The sequence below is a fragment of the Plectropomus leopardus genome, chromosome 7 (assembly GCF_026936395.1).
Source record: "Plectropomus leopardus strain MGB_pleo_1.0 chromosome 7, ASM2693639v1, whole genome shotgun sequence".
In the NCBI taxonomy this organism is placed as follows: Eukaryota; Metazoa; Chordata; class Actinopteri; order Perciformes; family Serranidae; genus Plectropomus; species Plectropomus leopardus.
Window position 1 is genome coordinate 17,853,693 of NC_142182.1, and position 20,060 is coordinate 17,873,752.

General features: G+C 39.3%; 1 protein-coding gene across 3 annotated transcripts in view; it reads right to left on the bottom strand.

Annotated features, from left to right (window-relative positions):
• Window positions 1-11,321: 11,321 nt before the first annotated feature.
• The window catches only part of LOC121950741 (solute carrier family 66 member 2), a 60,719-nt gene continuing 51,980 nt past the window's right edge, over window positions 11,322-20,060 (bottom strand). For all 3 annotated transcript variants that reach the window (XM_042496841.2, XM_042496840.2, XM_042496839.2), the window contains exon 5: window positions 11,322-15,956. In XM_042496841.2, the coding sequence (XP_042352775.1) occupies window positions 15,782-15,956 (175 nt within the window). In that variant the 3' untranslated portion in view covers window positions 11,322-15,781. The remainder of the gene's footprint in view (window positions 15,957-20,060) is intronic.

Consider the following 20,060-nt stretch of genomic DNA (forward strand, 5'->3'; position numbering starts at 1 on the left):
GACATTTTTGCCTTACTATAGTCTTGGATTTTTTGTCATTTTCTTGACATGTAAAAATATGGTGTTTTTGAATATTCTTGCAACTTTCTGTACTATGGCGTCTCTTGGCAGGCTATTTAATGCTGTTTTCAACTATTTTCAGCTGTTTTTGGGACATGTCATTTTTTGACATTTTGCCTTACTATAGTCTTGGATTTTTTGTCATTTTTTTGACATGCAATATTATGATGTTTTTGGCCATTTTTGCAACTTTCTATGCTATGGCGTGTTTTGGCAGGCTATTTAATGCTGTTTTCAACTATTTTCAGCTGTTTTTGGGACATGTCATTTTTTGACATTTTTGCCTTACTATAGCCTTGGATTTTTTGTCATTTTCTTGACATGTAAAAATATGGTGTTTTTGAATATTCTTGCAACTTTCTGTACTATGGCGTCTCTTGGCAGGCTATTTAATGCTGTTTTCAACTATTTTCAGCTGTTTTTGGGACATGTCATTTTTGACATTTTGCCTTACTATAGTCTTGGATTTTTTGTCATTTTTTTGACATGCAATATTATGATGTTTTTGGCCATTTTTGCAACTTTCTATGCTATGGCGTGTTTTGGCAGGCTATTTAATGCTGCTTTCAACTATTTTCGGCTGTTTTTGGGACATGTCATTTTTTGACATTTTGCCTTACTATAGTCTTGGATTTTTTGTCATTTTTTTGACATGCAATATTATGATGTTTTTGGCCGTTTTTGCAACTTCCTATGTAATGGCGTCTCTTGGCAGGCTATTTAATGCTGTTTTCAACTATTTTCGGCTGTTTTTGGGACATGTCATTTTTTGACATTTTTGCCTTACTATAGCCTTGGATTTTTTGTCATTTTCTTGACATGTAAAAATATGGTGTTTTTGAATATTCTTGCAACTTTCTGTACTATGGCGTCTCTTGGCAGGCTATTTAATGCTGTTTTCAACTATTTTCAGCTGTTTTTGGGACATGTCATTTTTTGACATTTTTGCCTTACTATAGCCTTGGATTTTTTGTCATTTTCTTGACATGTAAAAATATGGTGTTTTTGAATATTCTTGCAACTTTCTGTACTATGGCGTCTCTTGGCAGGCTATTTAATGCTGTTTTCAACTATTTTCAGCTGTTTTTGGGACATGTCATTTTTTGACATTTTGCCTTACTATAGTCTTGGATTTTTTGTCATTTTTTTGACATGCAATATTATGATGTTTTTGGCCATTTTTGCAACTTTCTATGCTATGGCGTGTTTTGGCAGGCTATTTAATGCTGTTTTCAACTATTTTCGGCTGTTTTTGGGACATGTCATTTTTTGACATTTTTGCCTTACTATAGCCTTGGATTTTTTGTCATTTTCTTGACATGTAAAAATATGGTGTTTTTGAATATTCTTGCAACTTTCTGTACTATGGCGTCTCTTGGCAGGCTATTTAATGCTGTTTTCAACTATTTTCAGCTGTTTTTGGGACATGTCATTTTTTGACATTTTGCCTTACTATAGTCTTGGATTTTTTGTCATTTTTTTGACATGCAATATTATGATGTTTTTGGCCATTTTTGCAACTTTCTATGCTATGGCGTGTTTTGGCAGGCTATTTAATGCTGTTTTCAACTATTTTCAGCTATTTTTGGGACATGTCATTTTTTGAAATTTTGCCTTACTATAGTCTTGGATTTTTTGTCATTTTTTTGACATGCAATATTATGATGTTTTTGGCCGTTTTTGCAACTTCCTATGTAATGGCGTCTCTTGGCAGGCTATTTAATGCTGTTTTCAACTATTTTCGGCTGTTTTTGGGACATGTCATTTTTTGACATTTTGCCTTACTATAGTCTTGGATTTTTTGTCATTTTTTTGACATGCAATATTATGATGTTTTTGGCCATTTTTGCAACTTTCTATGCTATGGCGTGTTTTGGCAGGCTATTTAATGCTGTTTTCAACTATTTTCGGCTGTTTTTGGGACATGTCATTTTTTGACATTTTTGCCTTACTATAGCCTTGGATTTTTTGTCATTTTCTTGACATGTAAAAATATGGTGTTTTTGAATATTCTTGCAACTTTCTGTACTATGGCGTCTCTTGGCAGGCTATTTAATGCTGTTTTCAACTATTTTCAGCTGTTTTTGGGACATGTCATTTTTGACATTTTTGCCTTACTATAGCCTTGGATTTTTCATCATTTTTTGACATGCAATATTATGATGTTTTTGGCCATTTTTGCAACTTTCTATGCTATGGCGTGTTTTGGCAGGCTATTTAATGCTGTTTTCAACTATTTTCGGCTGTTTTTGGGACATGTCATTTTTTGACATTTTGCCTTACTATAGCCTTGGATTTTTTGTCATTTTCTTGACATGTAAAAATATGGTGTTTTTGAATATTCTTGCAACTTTCTGTACTATGGCGTCTCTTGGCAGGCTATTTAATGCTGTTTTCAACTATTTTCAGCTGTTTTTGGGACATATCATTTTTTGACATTTTGCCTTACTATAGTCTTGGATTTTTTGTCATTTTTTTGACATGCAATATTATGATGTTTTTGGCCATTTTTGCAACTTTCTATGCTATGGCATGTTTTGGCAGGCTATTTAATGCTGTTTTCAACTATTTTCGGCTGTTTTTGGGACATGTCATTTTTTGACATTTTGCCTTACTATAGTCTTGGATTTTTTGTCATTTTTTTGACATGCAATATTATGATGTTTTTGGCCGTTTTTGCAACTTCCTATGTAATGGCGTCTCTTGGCAGGCTATTTAATGCTGTTTTCAACTATTTTCGGCTGTTTTTGGGACATGTCATTTTTTGACATTTTGCCTTACTATAGTCTTGGATTTTTTGTCATTTTTTTGACATGCAATATTATGATGTTTTTGGCCATTTTTGCAACTTTCTATGCTATGGCGTGTTTTGGCAGGCTATTTAATGCTGTTTTCAACTATTTTCAGCTGTTTTTGGGACATGTCATTTTTTGACATTTTTGCCTTACTATAGCCTTGGATTTTTTGTCATTTTCTTGACATGTAAAAATATGGTGTTTTTGAATATTCTTGCAACTTTCTGTACTATGGCGTCTCTTGGCAGGCTATTTAATGCTGTTTTCAACTATTTTCAGCTGTTTTTGGGACATGTCATTTTTGACATTTTTGCCTTACTATAGCCTTGGATTTTTCATCATTTTTTTGACATGCAATATTATGATGTTTTTGGCCGTTCTTGCAACTTTCTATGCTATGGCGTGTTTTGGCAGGCTATTTAATGCTGTTTTCAACTATTTTCAGCTGTTTTTGGGACATGTCATTTTTTGACATTTTTGCCTTACTATAGCCTTGGATTTTTTGTCATTTTCTTGACATGTAAAAATATGGTGTTTTTGAATATTCTTGCAACTTTCTGTACTATGGGGTGTCTTGGGAGGCTACTTAATGTTGTTTTCAATTATTTTCAGCTGTTTTTGGGACATGTCATTTTTTGACATTTTGCCTTACTATAGTCTTGGATTTTTTGTCATTTTTTTGACATGTAAAAATATGATGTTTTTGGCCGTTTTTGCAATGTTCTATGCTATGGCGTCTCTTGGCAGGCTTTTTAATGCTGTTTTCAACTTCTTTCCGCTGTTTTTGGGACATGTCATTTTTTGACATTTTGCCTTACTATAGTCTTGGATTTTTTGTCATTTTTTTGACATGCAATATTATGATTTTTTTGGCCATTTTTGCAACTTTCTGTACTATGGCGTCTCTTGGCAGGCTATTTAATGCTGTTTTCAACTATTTTCAGCTGTTTTTGGGACATGTCATTTTTTGACATTTTTGCCTTACTATAGCCTTGGATTTTTTGTCATTTTCTTGACATGTAAAAATATGGTGTTTTTGAATATTCTTGCAACTTTCTATGTTATGGCGTCTCTTGGCAGGCTATTTAATGCTGTTTTCAACTATTTTCAGCTGTTTTTGGGACATGTCATTTTTGACATTTTTGCCTTACTATAGCCTTGGACTTTTCGTCATTTTTTTGACATGCAATATTATGATGTTTTTGAATATTCTTGCAACTTTCTGTACTATATGGCGTCTCTTGGCAGGCTATTTAATGCTGTTTTCAACTATTTTCAGCTGTTTTTGGGACATGTCATTTTTGACATTTTTGCCTTACTATAGCCTTGGATTTTTTGTCATTTTTTTGACATGCAATATTATGATGTTTTTGGCCGTTCTTGCAACTTTCTATGTAATGGCGTCTTTTGGCAGGCTATTTAATGCTGTTTTCAACTATTTTCAGCTGTTTTTGGGACATGTCATTTTTGACATTTTTGCCTTACTATAGCCTTGGACTTTTCGTCATTTTTTTGACATGCAATATTATGATGTTTTTGGCCATTTTTGCAACTTTCTATGCTATGGCGTGTTTTGGCAGGCTATTTAATGCTGTTTTCAACTATTTTCAGCTGTTTTTGGGACATGTCATTTTTTGACATTTTTGCCTTACTATAGCCTTGGATTTTTTGTCATTTTCTTGACATGTAAAAATATGGTGTTTTTGAATATTCTTGCAACTTTCTATGTTATGGCGTCTCTTGGCAGGCTATTTAATGCTGTTTTCAACTATTTTCAGCTGTTTTTGGGACATGTCATTTTTTGACATTTTTGCCTTACTATAGTCTTGGATTTTTTGTCATTTTTTTGACATGTAAAAATATGGTGTTTTTGAATATTCTTGCAACTTTCTGTACTATGGGGTGTCTTGGGAGGCTACTTAATGTTGTTTTCAATTATTTTCAGCTGTTTTTGGGACATGTCATTTTTTGACATTTTGCCTTACTATAGTCTTGGATTTTTTGTCATTTTTTTGACATGCAATATTATGATGTTTTTGGCCGTTCTTGCAACTTTCTATGCTATGGCGTCTCTTGGCAGGCTATTTAATGCTGTTTTCAACTATTTTCAGCTGTTTTTTGGAACATGTCATTTTTTGACATTTTGCCTTACTATAGTCTTGGATTTTTTGTCATTTTTTTGACATGCAATATTATGATGTTTTTGGCCATTTTTGCAACTTTCTGTACTATGGCGTCTCTTGGCAGGCTATTTAATGCTGTTTTCAACTATTTTCAGCTGTTTTTGGGACATGTCATTTTTTGACATTTTTGCCTTACTATATCCTTGCTTTCTTGGGTCATTTTTTCGACATGCCATATTAGGATGTGTTTGGCCATTTTTGCAACTTTCTATGTTATGGCATCTCTTGGCAGGCTATTTAATGCTGTTTTCAACTATTGTCAGCTGTTTTTGGATTTTTCGTCATTTTTTTGACATGTTAAAATATGATGTTTTTGGCCGTTTTTGCCATGTTTCTATGCTATAGCATGTCTTGGCAGTCTATTTAATGCTGTTTTCAACTATTGTCAGCTGTTTTTGCGACATGTCTTTTTTTTGACATTTTTGCCTTACTATATGTTAATATATTATAACGTCACACGTAATTGTGGTACGGTTTGTGACCAACGGTTTTCTTAGGACCCAAGACATCTAACGACGGTCAGAACAATGGGAATATTCAATGAGACTGAAATTGGAGTGGGAATGGGGGGAGGGGGTTCCAGGAGTCGGAGAGGCTGGTGTCACTGGGTAGAGAGGGGGGGTGAAGGTAGAGGGGTTCCGGTGAGGTCACTGGAAGAGACAAACTTGAGCAGTCACATGGAAAGTGGGGTGTTTATTCATGGAGGCAGGAAAATTTGCTTTGACTGCAGGAGGGTTAATGATTTTGATGATCTTACATGGTCAAATAAACCAGGGAGAGAGCTTATGTGATTTGGAGTGGAAGGTCATGGGAGGAGAGCCACACCTGTTGTCCAAGGCGATATTTGGGAGCAGGAGAGTGGTGGAGATCAGCCAAACCCTAGTTCTTCTCGGCGGACTGGTTGAGAGCTGCTCGGACACTTCTCCACACTCCCCTAATGTGACGCACATGTTCTCCCACAGCAGGGACCGCCATTTCCTCTTCTTAGTCAGGAATCAAAGGGGGTTGGAAACCATAGCATGCCATGAATGGTGACATACCTGTGGCCGAGCAGGAGAGAGAGTTATGGGCGTATTCAATCCATAGCAGGAAGGAGCTCCTGTAAGCAGGGTGGTTAGTGGCTACACACCACAGGGCTGCTTCTAGGTCCTGATTGGCCCGCTCTTTCTGGCCGTTGGTCTGAGAGTGATCGCCTGATAAGAAACTGGCTGCTGCATCCACCGCTTAGAAAAAAGCTTTGCATACCTGGGAGGAGAACTGGGGACTATGATCTGAAACAATGTCTGTGGGGATTCCGTGATGCTTGAAAACATGGCTGACCAGCAAACTTGCGGTGTCAAAGGTAGAGGCTAACTTGTGTAAGGGAACTTAATGAACAGACTTGGAAAAACGATCTACAATATTTAGAATAACTGTGTTACCGTCTGAAGGAGGCAAAGTAGTGACGAAGTCCACAGCGACGTGTGACCAGGGGTGACTGGGAATGGGTAAAGAGCACAGTAGACCTGCAGGGGGTTGGTAAGAGGCTTTACCTCGGGCACAGACAGAGCAGGCAGCCACAAACTCTCTGCTATCCCTAGCCATGCTCGGCCACCAGAAACGCTGACGCAGGGAGAGGAGGGTTCTGTTAACTCCAGGGTGGCAGGCAAGTTTAGATGAGTATCCCCACTGAAGGACTTGGGAAATGGGTTGTTTCAGGGACGAACAGGCGGTTAGGGGGTCCATTCTCCAGATCCAGTTGACTTTGTTGAGCTTCTCTTACAACTGTTTATATCTCCCACGAAACAGCGCAGCAGGGATGATGGGGTCTGATTCACCAGGGCTAAAAGGGGGAGAATATAGTCTAGAGAGGGAGTCTGGTTTGGTGTTACGGGAACTGGGGCGGTAGGAGAGGATGAAATTGAATTTGCTGAGAAAGAGAGACCAGTGGGCTTGTCGAGGGTTCAGGCGTCTACCAAAGCAGAAATAGGTGAGGTTCTTATGGTTGGTCCAGATTGGGAAGGGGAGCTCAGATTCTTCCAACCAGTGCCTCGATTCCTGAAGCACCAAAACCACTGCCAGCAACTCTCAATTTCCTACGTCATAATTTCTTTCAGCCTGGGACAGTCATCGGGAGAAGTAAGCACACGGATGAAGCTTTTGAGTGTCTAGATTTCTCTTAGATAGACTGGCTCAACCTCCACCACAAATGAAGGGAAGGATCAGGGTGTTTTAAGACTGGGGCACTGGTGAATTAAGACTTGAGGCGAGCAAAGGCAAGATCTGCTTCTTCGGTCCAGCAGAAGGGGGAGCCGGTGGAGGTGAGTCTACCATGCTGTAGTCATGGATGAATCGATGGTAGAAGTTTGCAAAACCCAGGAAACGCTGTAGTTCCTTCCTAGAAGTTGGGGTGGGCCAATCTGTGACTGCTTGAATCTTGGAGGGGTCTGGTTGAAGCTGTCCTTTAGCAATGATGTAGCCGAGGAAACCAACTGAGGGGGAGTGAAACTCACATTTTTCTGACATAGAGTTTATTCTCCAAAAGTCTTTGTAGCACCAGCCTCACATGTTGTCTGTGATCCTCAAGTGTGCAGGAAAAGAGCAAGATGTCATCTAGGTACACGAAGACGAAGCGATCAAGCATGTCTCTTAGAATATCATTCATGAATGACTAGAAAACAGCAGGGCCATTGGTGAGTCCAAAGGGCGTGACCAGGTATTCAAAATGTCCGAGGGAGGTTTTAAAGGCTATCTTCCACTCATCGCCTTCTTTTATGCAGATGCGGTGGTAGTGGGTGTTTCGCAAGTTGAACTTGCTGAATACCTGGGCGTGGCAAAAGGGCTCGAAAGATGGATCGATAAGAGGAAGTGGGTATTTGTTTTTGGCAGTGATGTCATTAAGTCCTCAAAAATCAATACGGGGCGTAGAGAAGCACCTTTCTTTTCCACAAAGAAGAAACCTGCACCCAGATGGGAAGAGGAGGGAGGAATGAGAACTGCAGCCAGAGAACCCTGCATGTAGTTTTCCATCGCCTCTCTCTCAGGGCGTGACATTTTGTAGAGGCGGCTGACGGGAAGAGGTGTTCCAGGGAGTTCAATCATAAGGGTGGTGGAGGGGTGAGGACAGCGCCATTTCCTTGCTGAATATAGTAGTGAGGTCATGATACAGAGGACAGATCAGGAGGCGCAGGAGGAGGGGCTGAGCGACTGGAGGCAGGAGAGGCAGAATGTAGCCAGAGAGAATGGAATTAGACACTCCAACTTGAGATGGAAGAGGTTTTCCAGTCTATGTGGGGGTTGTTAGTCTTCAGCCAGGGCAGCCAGAAGCACAGGTGAGAGGGGGGAGGGGATTACAAACAGTTGGACATTTTCACGGTGATTGCTAGAGATACTAAGGGAGATAATGGTGGTGCAATGAGTGACTGTGGCAATCAATCTACCATCTAGGGCGTTAACATTCTTGGGGGTGTCCAGAGGTTCAAGACACAGGTTGGCTTGAGTAACAACATCATTATCAATTAAGCTGTCATCGGCCCCAGATTCAATCAAAACTTGAATTTGGAGCGTGATTAGCCCAGAGGATGCAGGCTGGGAAAGAGATCTGAGAAGGAGAGCTGGAGGGGGAAGAGGTTTCAACCGTGCACTCTTCTTTACTGGTGAGCCCTCCCGTTTGGCAAAGAGGTACAGGAGGCCATGTTATGTCCAGCTTGACCACAGTAGATGTACAGTTTGTTATCCACACATCGTTGGCATTCAGTGGGGTTTAGCTGACTCTACCTAGCTGCATGGGTTCCTCCAAAGCAGAAGGGGGCACTAGAAATAAGATTTTCAAGAGAAGTAGTTTCATCTTGAGAAGTCAGCTCATCTTTTAACTCCTTAGATAACGCCCTAAGAAATACTTCCATAAGAGCTGATTCATCCCACCCACTGTCAGAAGCCAAAATACAAAAATGGAGTGGGAGCCATGACGTAGGGAAAATAAACGATTAGCTGTTTCCTGACCCTGAATGGGATGATCAAAAACCCTAAATAAGAGAGAGAGAACATAAGAGAAGGCCGCAAAAGAAAGTAACACAGGAGATCCCCTTTCTCATAAAGCGGCAGCCCACTGACTTTTTCCCATAATAAATTCTTTACATCAGCAATCTTGGATTTATCTGAGGGATAGCTAGAAGGCTGTTGATCAAACACCAAAGAACACTGGAGAAGGAATAGACCGAATGATCCTAAATCACCAGCATAGTGTTCAGGAGGAGGGACAAAAGGTTCTCTACGAGGGAGGGTGCGGGCGAGAGTTAAGTCGAAGCAGGTGGGTTACTCACAGAGGTTGAGACACCAGTAGAAGTGGCTTGGAGGGTTAACTGGGTAAGCTGAGTGACTGTTGAGACTTTAGGGAGAGGGAGGGGGGTCCAGGAGTCGGAGAGGCTGGTGAGGCTGGTGAAACTGTGAGAAGACGGGGGCTGAAGGCAGAAAGGCTCTGGTGTGGAAGTGAGGCGAGTGGCTGGGCAGTGAGGTGCTGGAGCTTGATGGTGGGAGGCACTGGGAGGAGCAAAGGAGACAACAAGTAAGTATAGATAAAATAATCCACAACAACAAGAACAAAAATGATCACAAAAATCTCAGAAGAGACGGCCGATCTACCACATTTTAGGCGAAAAACAATCTGGCGCTGAAGAGGAGGGAAACCAGAGTATTTTTGCAGCAGATGGATGATTGCAGATGAGGAACAGGTGAGTGTGTGTGCCATAAGCTCCAGCACCCGGAAGCCACGCTCAGCCTCTGAAACACAGCAGCAGAGAGAAACCACACCGCAGGCACACAGGCAAAATAATCACACTCATCAATTGCAGACCTCCACACATTTTTTGGTATGCTGACATTATTATGGAAATCAAAAAAAACACATTTGCTCATAATTTATTATTTACTCCATGATATACATCAATGTAAATTAAGACATTTTTATTAACTCGGTTTGTTTTACTAATAACCTCTGACTTGGAAACCAAACCAGCATTGTACAAAAAAATCTTTTTAATTTTTTTAAAATATTTGAATCTGCACAGATAGAATACAAATAGAATATTTGGAGCATGTCTGCAAAAGTGCACTAAATCTGACATCGATCAAAATTGATTCGTTATAAACTGAAATTAGGAACACTCATTAGGAGGGTTTGGGGTGGACGGTGGATTGCTGTCCTTCACAGCATGACGACACACTGTTGTTAACAAATGGAGCAGGATGGGGCAGTGTGGCTCGTCACAGACCTGAGGTGCAGGTGGACCATTTTAGCCCACCTCATCAATCATTAAAAGAAGCCACTGTATGGACAGACATGCCGGATGATCAGCTGATGGATGGGTGGACAGAGAGACAGGAGGGTAGCTGATGGCAGGCAGTCAGACAGGTCCATTATGAACAAGGGTTTCTATGAAATAGATTGAGTTCATCATGGAAAAAAAGTTGTGTGTCGTTGGCCGTTGAACAGAAAAGTGATAACCATCAGGCAGACTGTATCATACAGGTATGATATATAGCCATCAGACAGATGCTCCAGCCTTGTAATCAACTTATCATGAATGGATACAAGCAAGCATTGAAGAAGAGTACAGTGAAGGAACCAACAGGGGCAGCACACAGTCTGTCCAACTCATCTATAAACCATAGAGAACCTCCCATTATCTACTGTATCCATTTTAATATTTTACTATCCATACTGCAGTGCTCCTCTGCACTGCTGACTGTCAGTGGTTTTACCTCGTGATGGCACATGCATCTGTGTGTGATGATCCATTAGCAAGAGGGGATTAAAGCATTGAAGCAAATCACGTCTTAATTAACCCCCACTCATCAGTTTTCTCCCTTGTGTGTCCAGCAGCAGCCACAGTTTGATCGGCCTCAATCTGACTTTACCTCAGTCTCTTTTCATGATTTATTTGGTGCACAGGTACACTCTTAATCCTTTCAAATAGAGGAATTCACAGCACAGCAGGCACACATACTCTCTGTTGTAGTTCTGTGTGATAGCTGCAATGGGAAGTGCTGTATAGAAAGGATTTATATAAATCATGTTTTTATCCTGGTGGCTGAGGTGGAACAAACTCAAAGGGTTCGTACAAGGTTTCAGCTCAGACTTTGGGGAGAAATCCAGCTGTAAGTTACAGCAGCAGCCTACTGGGCTCAGAGCACATCACATTTTTTTTCTCTTTCAATGTCAGTGTCAAGCGTTTTCGTCTTAACATGCTCTGAGCCAATCATTCATTTCAAACCACACTGCCAATAACACCACAAGGCCACATGCTGAAATATAAATTGTTTATATTTGATAAAATATAATCATAAACATTTTACATACATACAATGTATATATGTGATGTCATTGGTGTATAGACCAAATCACTGTCACGTCGCGCTGACAACGAAAGTCACTTCCGGGTAAAAACTGGCAGCCGTTTTGAATTGCAGAGATACGTTGACTCTGAAAACTTGTTTATTTCTGTTGTAGCTGTCACATATTAAGACACTAAATGTGGAGATCCAACTTATTTGATATTTCTGTTGTGCTTATTGTATGAACTGTGTTGCTTTGCTAACGTCTCTGATAAACCATCTACCAGCACTGAAGCTATACAATGTACTGCTGTGGATGGGGCCCACGCAAAACATATTTTAGCCACCTTAAAAAAAAATCAGTATCAGGTTAAATGTACACTGTATTTGAAAATTTGTTCCACTTTACCTTATTCAATAGCTGATCGAGGCAGCAGAAGACCTGACTCTGCTGTTCTGTGGAGTAAATCGACCATTTTTTTCAGTGGAGTCTGGTGTTTTTGATATAACAGCTTCAAATCTCTGTCTGTACGGGCTGTCTTACTGCAAGGTAATGTGGTGAAAAATTTCTAAATACAGCGTATACTTAACTACTTAGGTGGTTTAAACTCAATTAAGGCAGAGTTTGCTCAGTGTGGTTTGATTATATGTACTTGATGCAGTGCTTTTCTACCCGGAAGTTCTTGGAAATAAATACTGTGATTTGGTCTATACTGTGACAGAACTTAGCGTGTTATGAAAACACCACAGTGTTACATGACACTGGTATTCTTTAACATTGATTGAAAAACAGTAGCTTTTTGGTTTTCCTTTGGTTTCACAGATCCTGTAAATGCCTGAAGAAATATCACATTAATCAGTAACTGAAATTCACTCAAATCCTTCTATGGATTCTGTCGTAACTGATAACTGTTTCATTTTACATGATAGTAATATATATCTTGCATCTGGTGGAAGTAACAGTCTACACTCCTCTTATCAATGCTGCAGTGTTTAGGCAACAAATACGTTTGCCACGATATGAACTCAGGGAAGGGATTAGCACATTCAGTGTATGTGCACTAATCTGTCCGATTGCCCTTGAGAAGAAAATGCTACTGGGAGCCCAAATGTTAAATCCATTGAGGGAACCATTCTGAGCCTCTACTGAGCGAGACAATATAAAGATACCCATCTGGTGATAAGAGCATATAGAATACAGAAATAATGCTCAATACAATGATGGTATGCGGGGTGCAGGAGATAAGACACATACAGCTTTCAATATGGCTTTTTACAACAATATAAGATAACTGAAATAGAAGAATGCATGTATACCCGCGTGGAGTGAAGGTCACAGAACAATGAAGCTTAAAGCTTGCAGTTTTAGAAAAGTCGATCGGCAGCATGGACATGTTTATAAATGTCATTTTGACCGATCCCAGAAATATTTGACACATATTACAGCACCAGCAGAAAAGCATTTATGAATGCTTAGAGTGTGCATCCATGAAATGCATAATCCCAAGATAGAGGGACAACATTTCTGTTGTTTTCATATGTGCACATTCATACACATACAAACTACATTCAAATCACAATGCATAAACACAAATACAAACATAGCAGGGAGTGCTTCTCCTTTTAAATTTTGATTGATTCTCCTTTGGCCTGTTATCCGTATAATGGTAGTAATACATGATAACAATAAACAATTGATTAGAAAAAAAAATTAAATGAAGTGAAAAACCTAATCCATTGACATTTTGGGAAATACACATATTTGCTTTCTTGCTGTAAGTTAGAGAAGACGATTTATACCACGTCATGCCTGTGCAGCAAACTTTTGCTTTAATACAATGATTGATGATCAAAACCTAGAAACCTCATATAATATCAAAGCAGGGGTAAAATGTAACATAATACTTTGCCACTATTATATTTAGATGGATCTTATGCATTGTCAGATCATGATAACACAATTCTGAATATTACCAAAATTTTCTCTCACATATTTTCTTCTTCCTGACCCTGAAAATAACACTAAACTACACTGAGAGGCAGCTCTGCTACCGTAACAAATGTTATTCTATAGCTGAGGCATACTGGCAGCCAAAGGAGAAGGCTGTTTGAATGATTAACCCCCCCACTGCAGTGTGTAAAAAGTGTAACACGATTTTTACTGAAGTGAAACTAAAAACAGAGAAATGTTGATTAGCTAAAGGACTCAAACTGACTTTAGAAAGGTGACAGGCAGACCTAATAAGCAGGTACAGTAGCTTTTTTATACTTAATTAAGTCATACCTAAGGGAAAGTAGAACGACAGCTGCCCTGACTACTGATCAGCCGCTCGATCTGATTTGTTTCACCCTGCAGTGCTTTTGTGAGAGGAAACCAACGAGAAACAGGTGATAAATTCACAGCTCGCCTTTAAAGGCTATTTTTTTAAAGTAAGTGTTTTGATTATGAGCAGAAATTCTACATAACATGTCTGTGAATATTTTTGCAAGCTGGAATAGATTAATAAGGTTTTAATGTTTCTGTAATGGCAGGCATTTCATAACCTGTCCTCTGTTAAATGGGGCATTTCTGGGTGAATGAAGATCCTTCAAAGATTGTCCCTCCAGAAATTACTAAACATGGTATGAAAGGGAAACAAAATACCCTAATCAAAGGGACGCTGATCGAGCAAGGGGAAGGGTATGATTTTTCTATTGGTTGAACGAGGAAGGGGGGTAGTTTGACTTTCTGGGACGGGCAGGGAATGTTTTAAAACTGTGGATTTATATTTTAGTTTAGCCTTCCTGTTATAGAAATAGCTCACTCATCAGTTATGTAGCTCGGGCACTGTGTAGGTAATACAATAGTCAGTGACAGATATTATCTTATACACAAGCTGCAACATTTTCTGATCTATTTGGTTTACATTATTTGTAGGAGACATGGTGAGCTTTGCAGCAACATGTTATTTATCAAAAGAACATTACAAAAAAAAAAAAATAGAGTGGCGCTACAAATTTGTCAATTTCCAGTTTCACTTCTAATGTCCATATTGTTGAATGAAGTATAGTTCCATAAATATGAAACTGTTTTGGGTGCACAAATTGAATTGGTACCAATTCAGTATTGTTCAATATTCCTCTGAGATATTGGGGTTGGATGTTGTCATTTTTTTCTTTCAAAAGAAAAGTCCAAAAAATACAGTAATTATGTCAGGGATTGCCTTGTGCTTTGAAAAAGTAAAACATAAGATTTAGCTCCTCCCTACACCAGTAATTTTGATGTAGTCCCTAAAGGTAAAATTTCTTTTAGCACTAAACCAGTTCTTAGTTGATTAAATTTCATTTTCAAATATTTTTTTTCTTGCTTAGGAGGGGAAAAAAAAAAAAAATCTAAATGTGTTCAATAAAAGATAGAGTTATCAATGGTGTCATTCTTTCACTGTTTCTGTCTCAAAAAACAAAAGCAAAAAGAAGCAGATGATGATCAGCAGATGATGGGATACTAAAAACAAGTAACAGTGACATATAACAGAAATTACATTTCCAAAAATATTCAGTAATACTGTTATGTTACATATTTTGATCAGAGGTCTGACGTGTTCTTTGGTGTCTAGAAAATAATGTTGACTGAAATGCAGTACACGGAAGCATAGCCATATTTTAAAAAGATTTTCATATACTTTGTGGAGGACATGCGTTGCTTGTCAATTAAACCTCACAACAGAGTTGTTAAGATTGATGTCCAATGTAGTTATCATTACTTGATGTATGTTCTCTGGCCTTGGCCTGGTGCTGAATGCCCACGGCAGAAATCAATTTTGGCTGCACAGACACACAAGCAAGGATACCACACCCACATACACACAGAGCCACACACACACACACACACACACACGCATCATGACAACAGTCCTGTGAGGTGTAGAGTGTAAAGTGGGAGACTCATCAGTCAGGCAGTGGATTCCAGTGCAGGGCTACCGTGCAGAACTGGTTGCTTCAGCTGCCAGTGCAACAGCACAGATCTGCTATAAGTGAGCTGCCAACATGAGTAATGTTTCCCTCTTACAGTTTCCATGTCCATGACACTTTAGGATCAAGGTAATGTTCAACAGAGAACAAATACATATTATAAAAATGTTAAAACTGCACTAAAATATTGCCTTATTTTAATAAAATGTTAAAAGCAAAGGTGTTTTGTTGTCAGTGCTTCACTTAGAATGCTAAGTAGTTTGCTTAATTGCACTTGAGGATACAAATAGTTTGGGTCTGCATGATCTTCATATAACAGAATAGTTTGAATCAAGGCTAAAGACTAAAAATCTATTTTGACTTCGATTTTCTCTGTGTCCAAATAAATTTGCAGCTGACTTGAAAAACCTTAAATGACCAGACTTGTTAAAATTCACACAAGAGCCCTGTTTTTTAGGTTGGCCAAAGCAACAGCCATGGTCAGCCTAGCTTGACCCGTGTGTCTTGATTGTAAAGAACGACCTGCAGCAGGATGGCCACGTCGATTAGGATCTGGACTGAACCGCAAACCCAGAACTGAGCCGGGCTTTCGTTCATCACAAAGTAGGTGGTTTTGAAGACGTCGCCGGCCGTCCATAGCAGCACCATCTTCACACTGAAGCAATGGAGACACAGCGAGACAAGGTAAGAGTGTGTGGACGGAGAGAATAAAAGAGTTTTCTCTAAAAGGAATAATTTTGGAAATAACAATTAGTACAAAGAATGGAAACAGGGGAAACAGCCTGGCCAAAGTTAACAAGCAATGCCTACCAGCACCTCTAAAACTCACTGATTAACACTTTATATCTTGTTTGTTTAAATGTGTGTGTTAAAATCACAATGCATCATTCATAGACTTCAGTTTTCTGTATGCATTTTTTAAAATGAGCTTGTGTACAATAAAGAAAGTATAAAAAAAAAAAAAAAAGCCAGTTAGCTTGTCTCGATAGTTTTAATGTCTGAGGCTAAGAGATGGAAGAGGACAGTGAACAGGAAGCGAGGAAGACAAAGACAGACTCACTGAGCAAGAAGCTGTGCTAAAGTAAATATTGGACAGGCTTTTACACGCTACAACAGTAGGCTACAAGTCTGATGATGAGATGGTTCTGTTGCTGTGATGATGGACACAAACACACACACACACACACACACACACACACACACACACACACACACACACACACACACACACACAAATGAGAAACAGCAAGGAGGCAGTAAAAAAGAAAAAAAATCAATGAAGTGGGTGAAGTTTGGCCTAAGTTACCAATTGATCACACCAAGATGGAGCGAGTGAAGGAAAAAGAAAGACACACAAAGATTGCCTGTCTGAGAGACATACAGGCTGAGAGGAAAGACCTTGAAGAAGACACTAGTCATCCACCATGCCAGCGGCCTGATGCCAACATAACACCCTGAAGAAGCCTCTGAAACTTTATCACTGCTTCTTGCACTCCTCCACTTGTCAATTATCTTTTCCTGTGCTACCATTCGTCACTCGCGCTGTCCCCCACCATCCACCTCTATACTTTTTGTTGCCATTTCGATGTAGTTACTGTCACGTTTTTTTTTAACTCTTACCCTTCATAGTCTCTGCCCTTTCTCCTACCCCACATCATCTCTGCTCCCTCATCTATTCTAGCTCTCTAGATAACAAAGTCCCCTATGAATGAATGTAATATGAGTTTATTCTTTTTTATTAGCGCTGACTGGGCCTGGGGACAGAGCAGGACCATCAGTCATCAATGAGACATACTATAGGGTCATAGAGGGGGCAGGGAGAACAGAAAAGAGAGAGATGGAGACAGAGAGCCCTGCAGAGGACAGCATTTATCTAGCATGCAGTGAGAGAGACGGGGCAAAGACAACAAAACCACCGGAGAGAAAGAGAGGGGCCTCTGAGAATGGGGAAGGGACCTCTGTGAGATAGATATGGATGATGAGTGCAAAAGGGGGAAGAGGCAGCCTAATGACTGTGGGGACGGCTGTCCTGCACTATCCTTGAGCTCTCCTTGCAGAGTCATGTCAAACTCCCAACTCTCCCCCGGGCTCCCTCCAGGCCCCCATGAGGAACCGAAACTTTTGCGGCAAACAATTCTGCCCTGGCATGGAAACGAGGACATTTTTATTCAACATAAATTTAAATCTAGACACTGCATGTGGTACTGAAATGTGATTAACAACCCAGACTGACACACGCTGCAAACTCGGCTGTGCTGGAGAGCTACAGGATGCATAATGATGGAAGCTGAACTCGCAGCTGTTACAATACATGGGACAGTCAAGCTGCACATCTGGACAATTTTAGATGTAAAAGTTAAAATTTGAATTACCACAAAGGAGAAATTTAAGTTTCATTTTCATTTATTTTGGTTCTGATGATGATAGTAGTGGTCATTTCATTAGTTCAATATCTGTGCAGAGTGGGCAGTAGTTTGTTTTTTGTTTACATTCCAGTGGAGGCACATACAGCTAACCATCTGTCATTAGCTTAGTCCCAAATTTGATTTGAGCCCTCCATACATTACTTTGTGACTTTGTACAGTATATCTCCATGTTGTGATTCAACAAGGAAACATAAAGAGTGATGAGATTACTCACAAGTCATTTGTTATCATCAACAGTGGAGTCATTGCAGAAAGACAGCAGATGCTAGCTAGATCCCCCACTTTCTATGTGTGATGACAGCACTGAGGGGCAAATTCACAAAAAGTAGATTGCAGCTCTGATAGCACCATGAATTGCACATCATTTTCAACCACTATCTGCCCGTCTTAAGGTCTAATTTACCAAAGATATTGTGCTAGTGATATTAAAGTGCAAACACGTACCCAGCATGCATTTTGTAAGATTGGAATTTTCCATGTGGCAAAGTATAAATGCTGCCCTTGAACCAAAAGGAACAGTAAGAGGGAGACAACTAGAGACCATCACTCCTGTTGCAGTCCAGCTTTCCAAAACTTAAATCAAATGTAGGAACAGAAAAAAACTTTCCACTTTGGAAAAAAACGGAAGAATGAGCACAATGGTTGTCCTTATTAGTATTATTATATTTGTATTTCCTTAAACAAAATGTGAAGAAAAACACTACGTAACTTTTGAAAGAAGAAAGAACTTATTCTTACTCTTACAAATAAAACGTTGAATTGATGAGCAAGAAAATGTAACCTTGATCTGTGTTCTCAGAGGTTTTTCCGTCACACCTTGCCTGGTTGAACACAGCAGGTTACAGAGGCTTATGTTAGCTCATATTTATAAACTTATAATGCTGTATAAAAGACAAGACTGAGTCAGTATGACCGATATACTTGTTTTATTTATTTATTTTTATTCCCCTTTATCCTGTAATTGTCACTTGCAAATTAGTTGTTTAAATGTGAAATATAGGTAAAACTTACTGCACTTGACTTGTGCCTACAGGGGCCTTTGTATAAGATAGGCTACCCCTGCTTAAAATTGATTTATTTCAATCCACAGTTTGAGCACATTTTCCCTGGAAAAAAAATAAATCCAACAGCACAAAGTCAATCTGCCTCTGTCAATACACAGCTCCCTGCTTCTTCCCTCATTGGTTCTCCCAACTCCAATTTAACCACCACAGGCGATAGTAAGAATCAGGCTATTTCTACCTCTCCCAAAGGCTGACCAAGGAGCGCTTGTTTAGAGCACATCTGAGTGTCACTGATGTATTGTGCTCCCCTAACAATTTAAACCTTCAGGGTAAACACTCTGGGGTTTGATTGAACTGCTCTAAAAATAAGTGTGCTAAAGAATTTAAAATTGTCATGGTTTTACTTTTCTCTCTCTCTCTCTAAGCTGCCAGTATCTCTCGGGGGAAATACATGCTTTTTGTTCCACTGAAGTTTTTTTGTTTTTTTTTTCAAAGGGTACCCTGCACTGAACTTCAGATTTCTTGTTTCATCTTTCTCCTCATATTTTCCTTTCACTTTACCACTTTCTTCTTTTCTCCATTTTCGCTCTCAACTGTCATCTTTGCTTTTATTGCCTTGAATATCATTGCTTTTGCTCTGCTCTTTTCTTCTCTATAAAAAAGAATGAAGTTGGTGATTGTCATCAGCTTCTTCTGCAAATTATGATAAAGTTGAATAATAAAGCTGCAATTTACAGCACAATAAGGAAGCAAGGAACAAATCCTCTAAAAATCAACTCATGAAGAGGCAATATTACATTAAAAATGACGGAATAAAAATAGCACTGTCATTTCTGATTTGTGGACTGTGAAAGCGAGATGTTTTTCTCTTATCGTGGTACAAGTGCTCAGGGCCACACGAAAATTTTCTCTTACCTAAGACAAAAGCAAAAATAAGAAAACATTGGTGAATCCCCAATATCAATAGGTAATCATTAAATAGGAACAAATCCTGGATATGAGCAAAAATAAGAGAACATTTTTTCTTGTCCACAGAATCCACGTCATACTGTTAAATCATGATGAAACTAGTGAGCTACATCCCTCGGGGGATGTAGGACAATGTGTCTGACTCATGTAAACTATACAAATGTTGTTGTGTTAGCTCCCACAAAAAGGAGAAAATAAGTAATAATATAGATGAGCGTAACATGAAACCAACTAATCTGTAATGTGAGGAAGAATATTGCATTTTTCTGAAAAAATTGTCAGCGACAGTAAGGCCAACTAATGTTTGCTTAAAAAGTAACTTTAGTTTGTCACTAAAGTGAGGCAGTGAGGTATCCTACA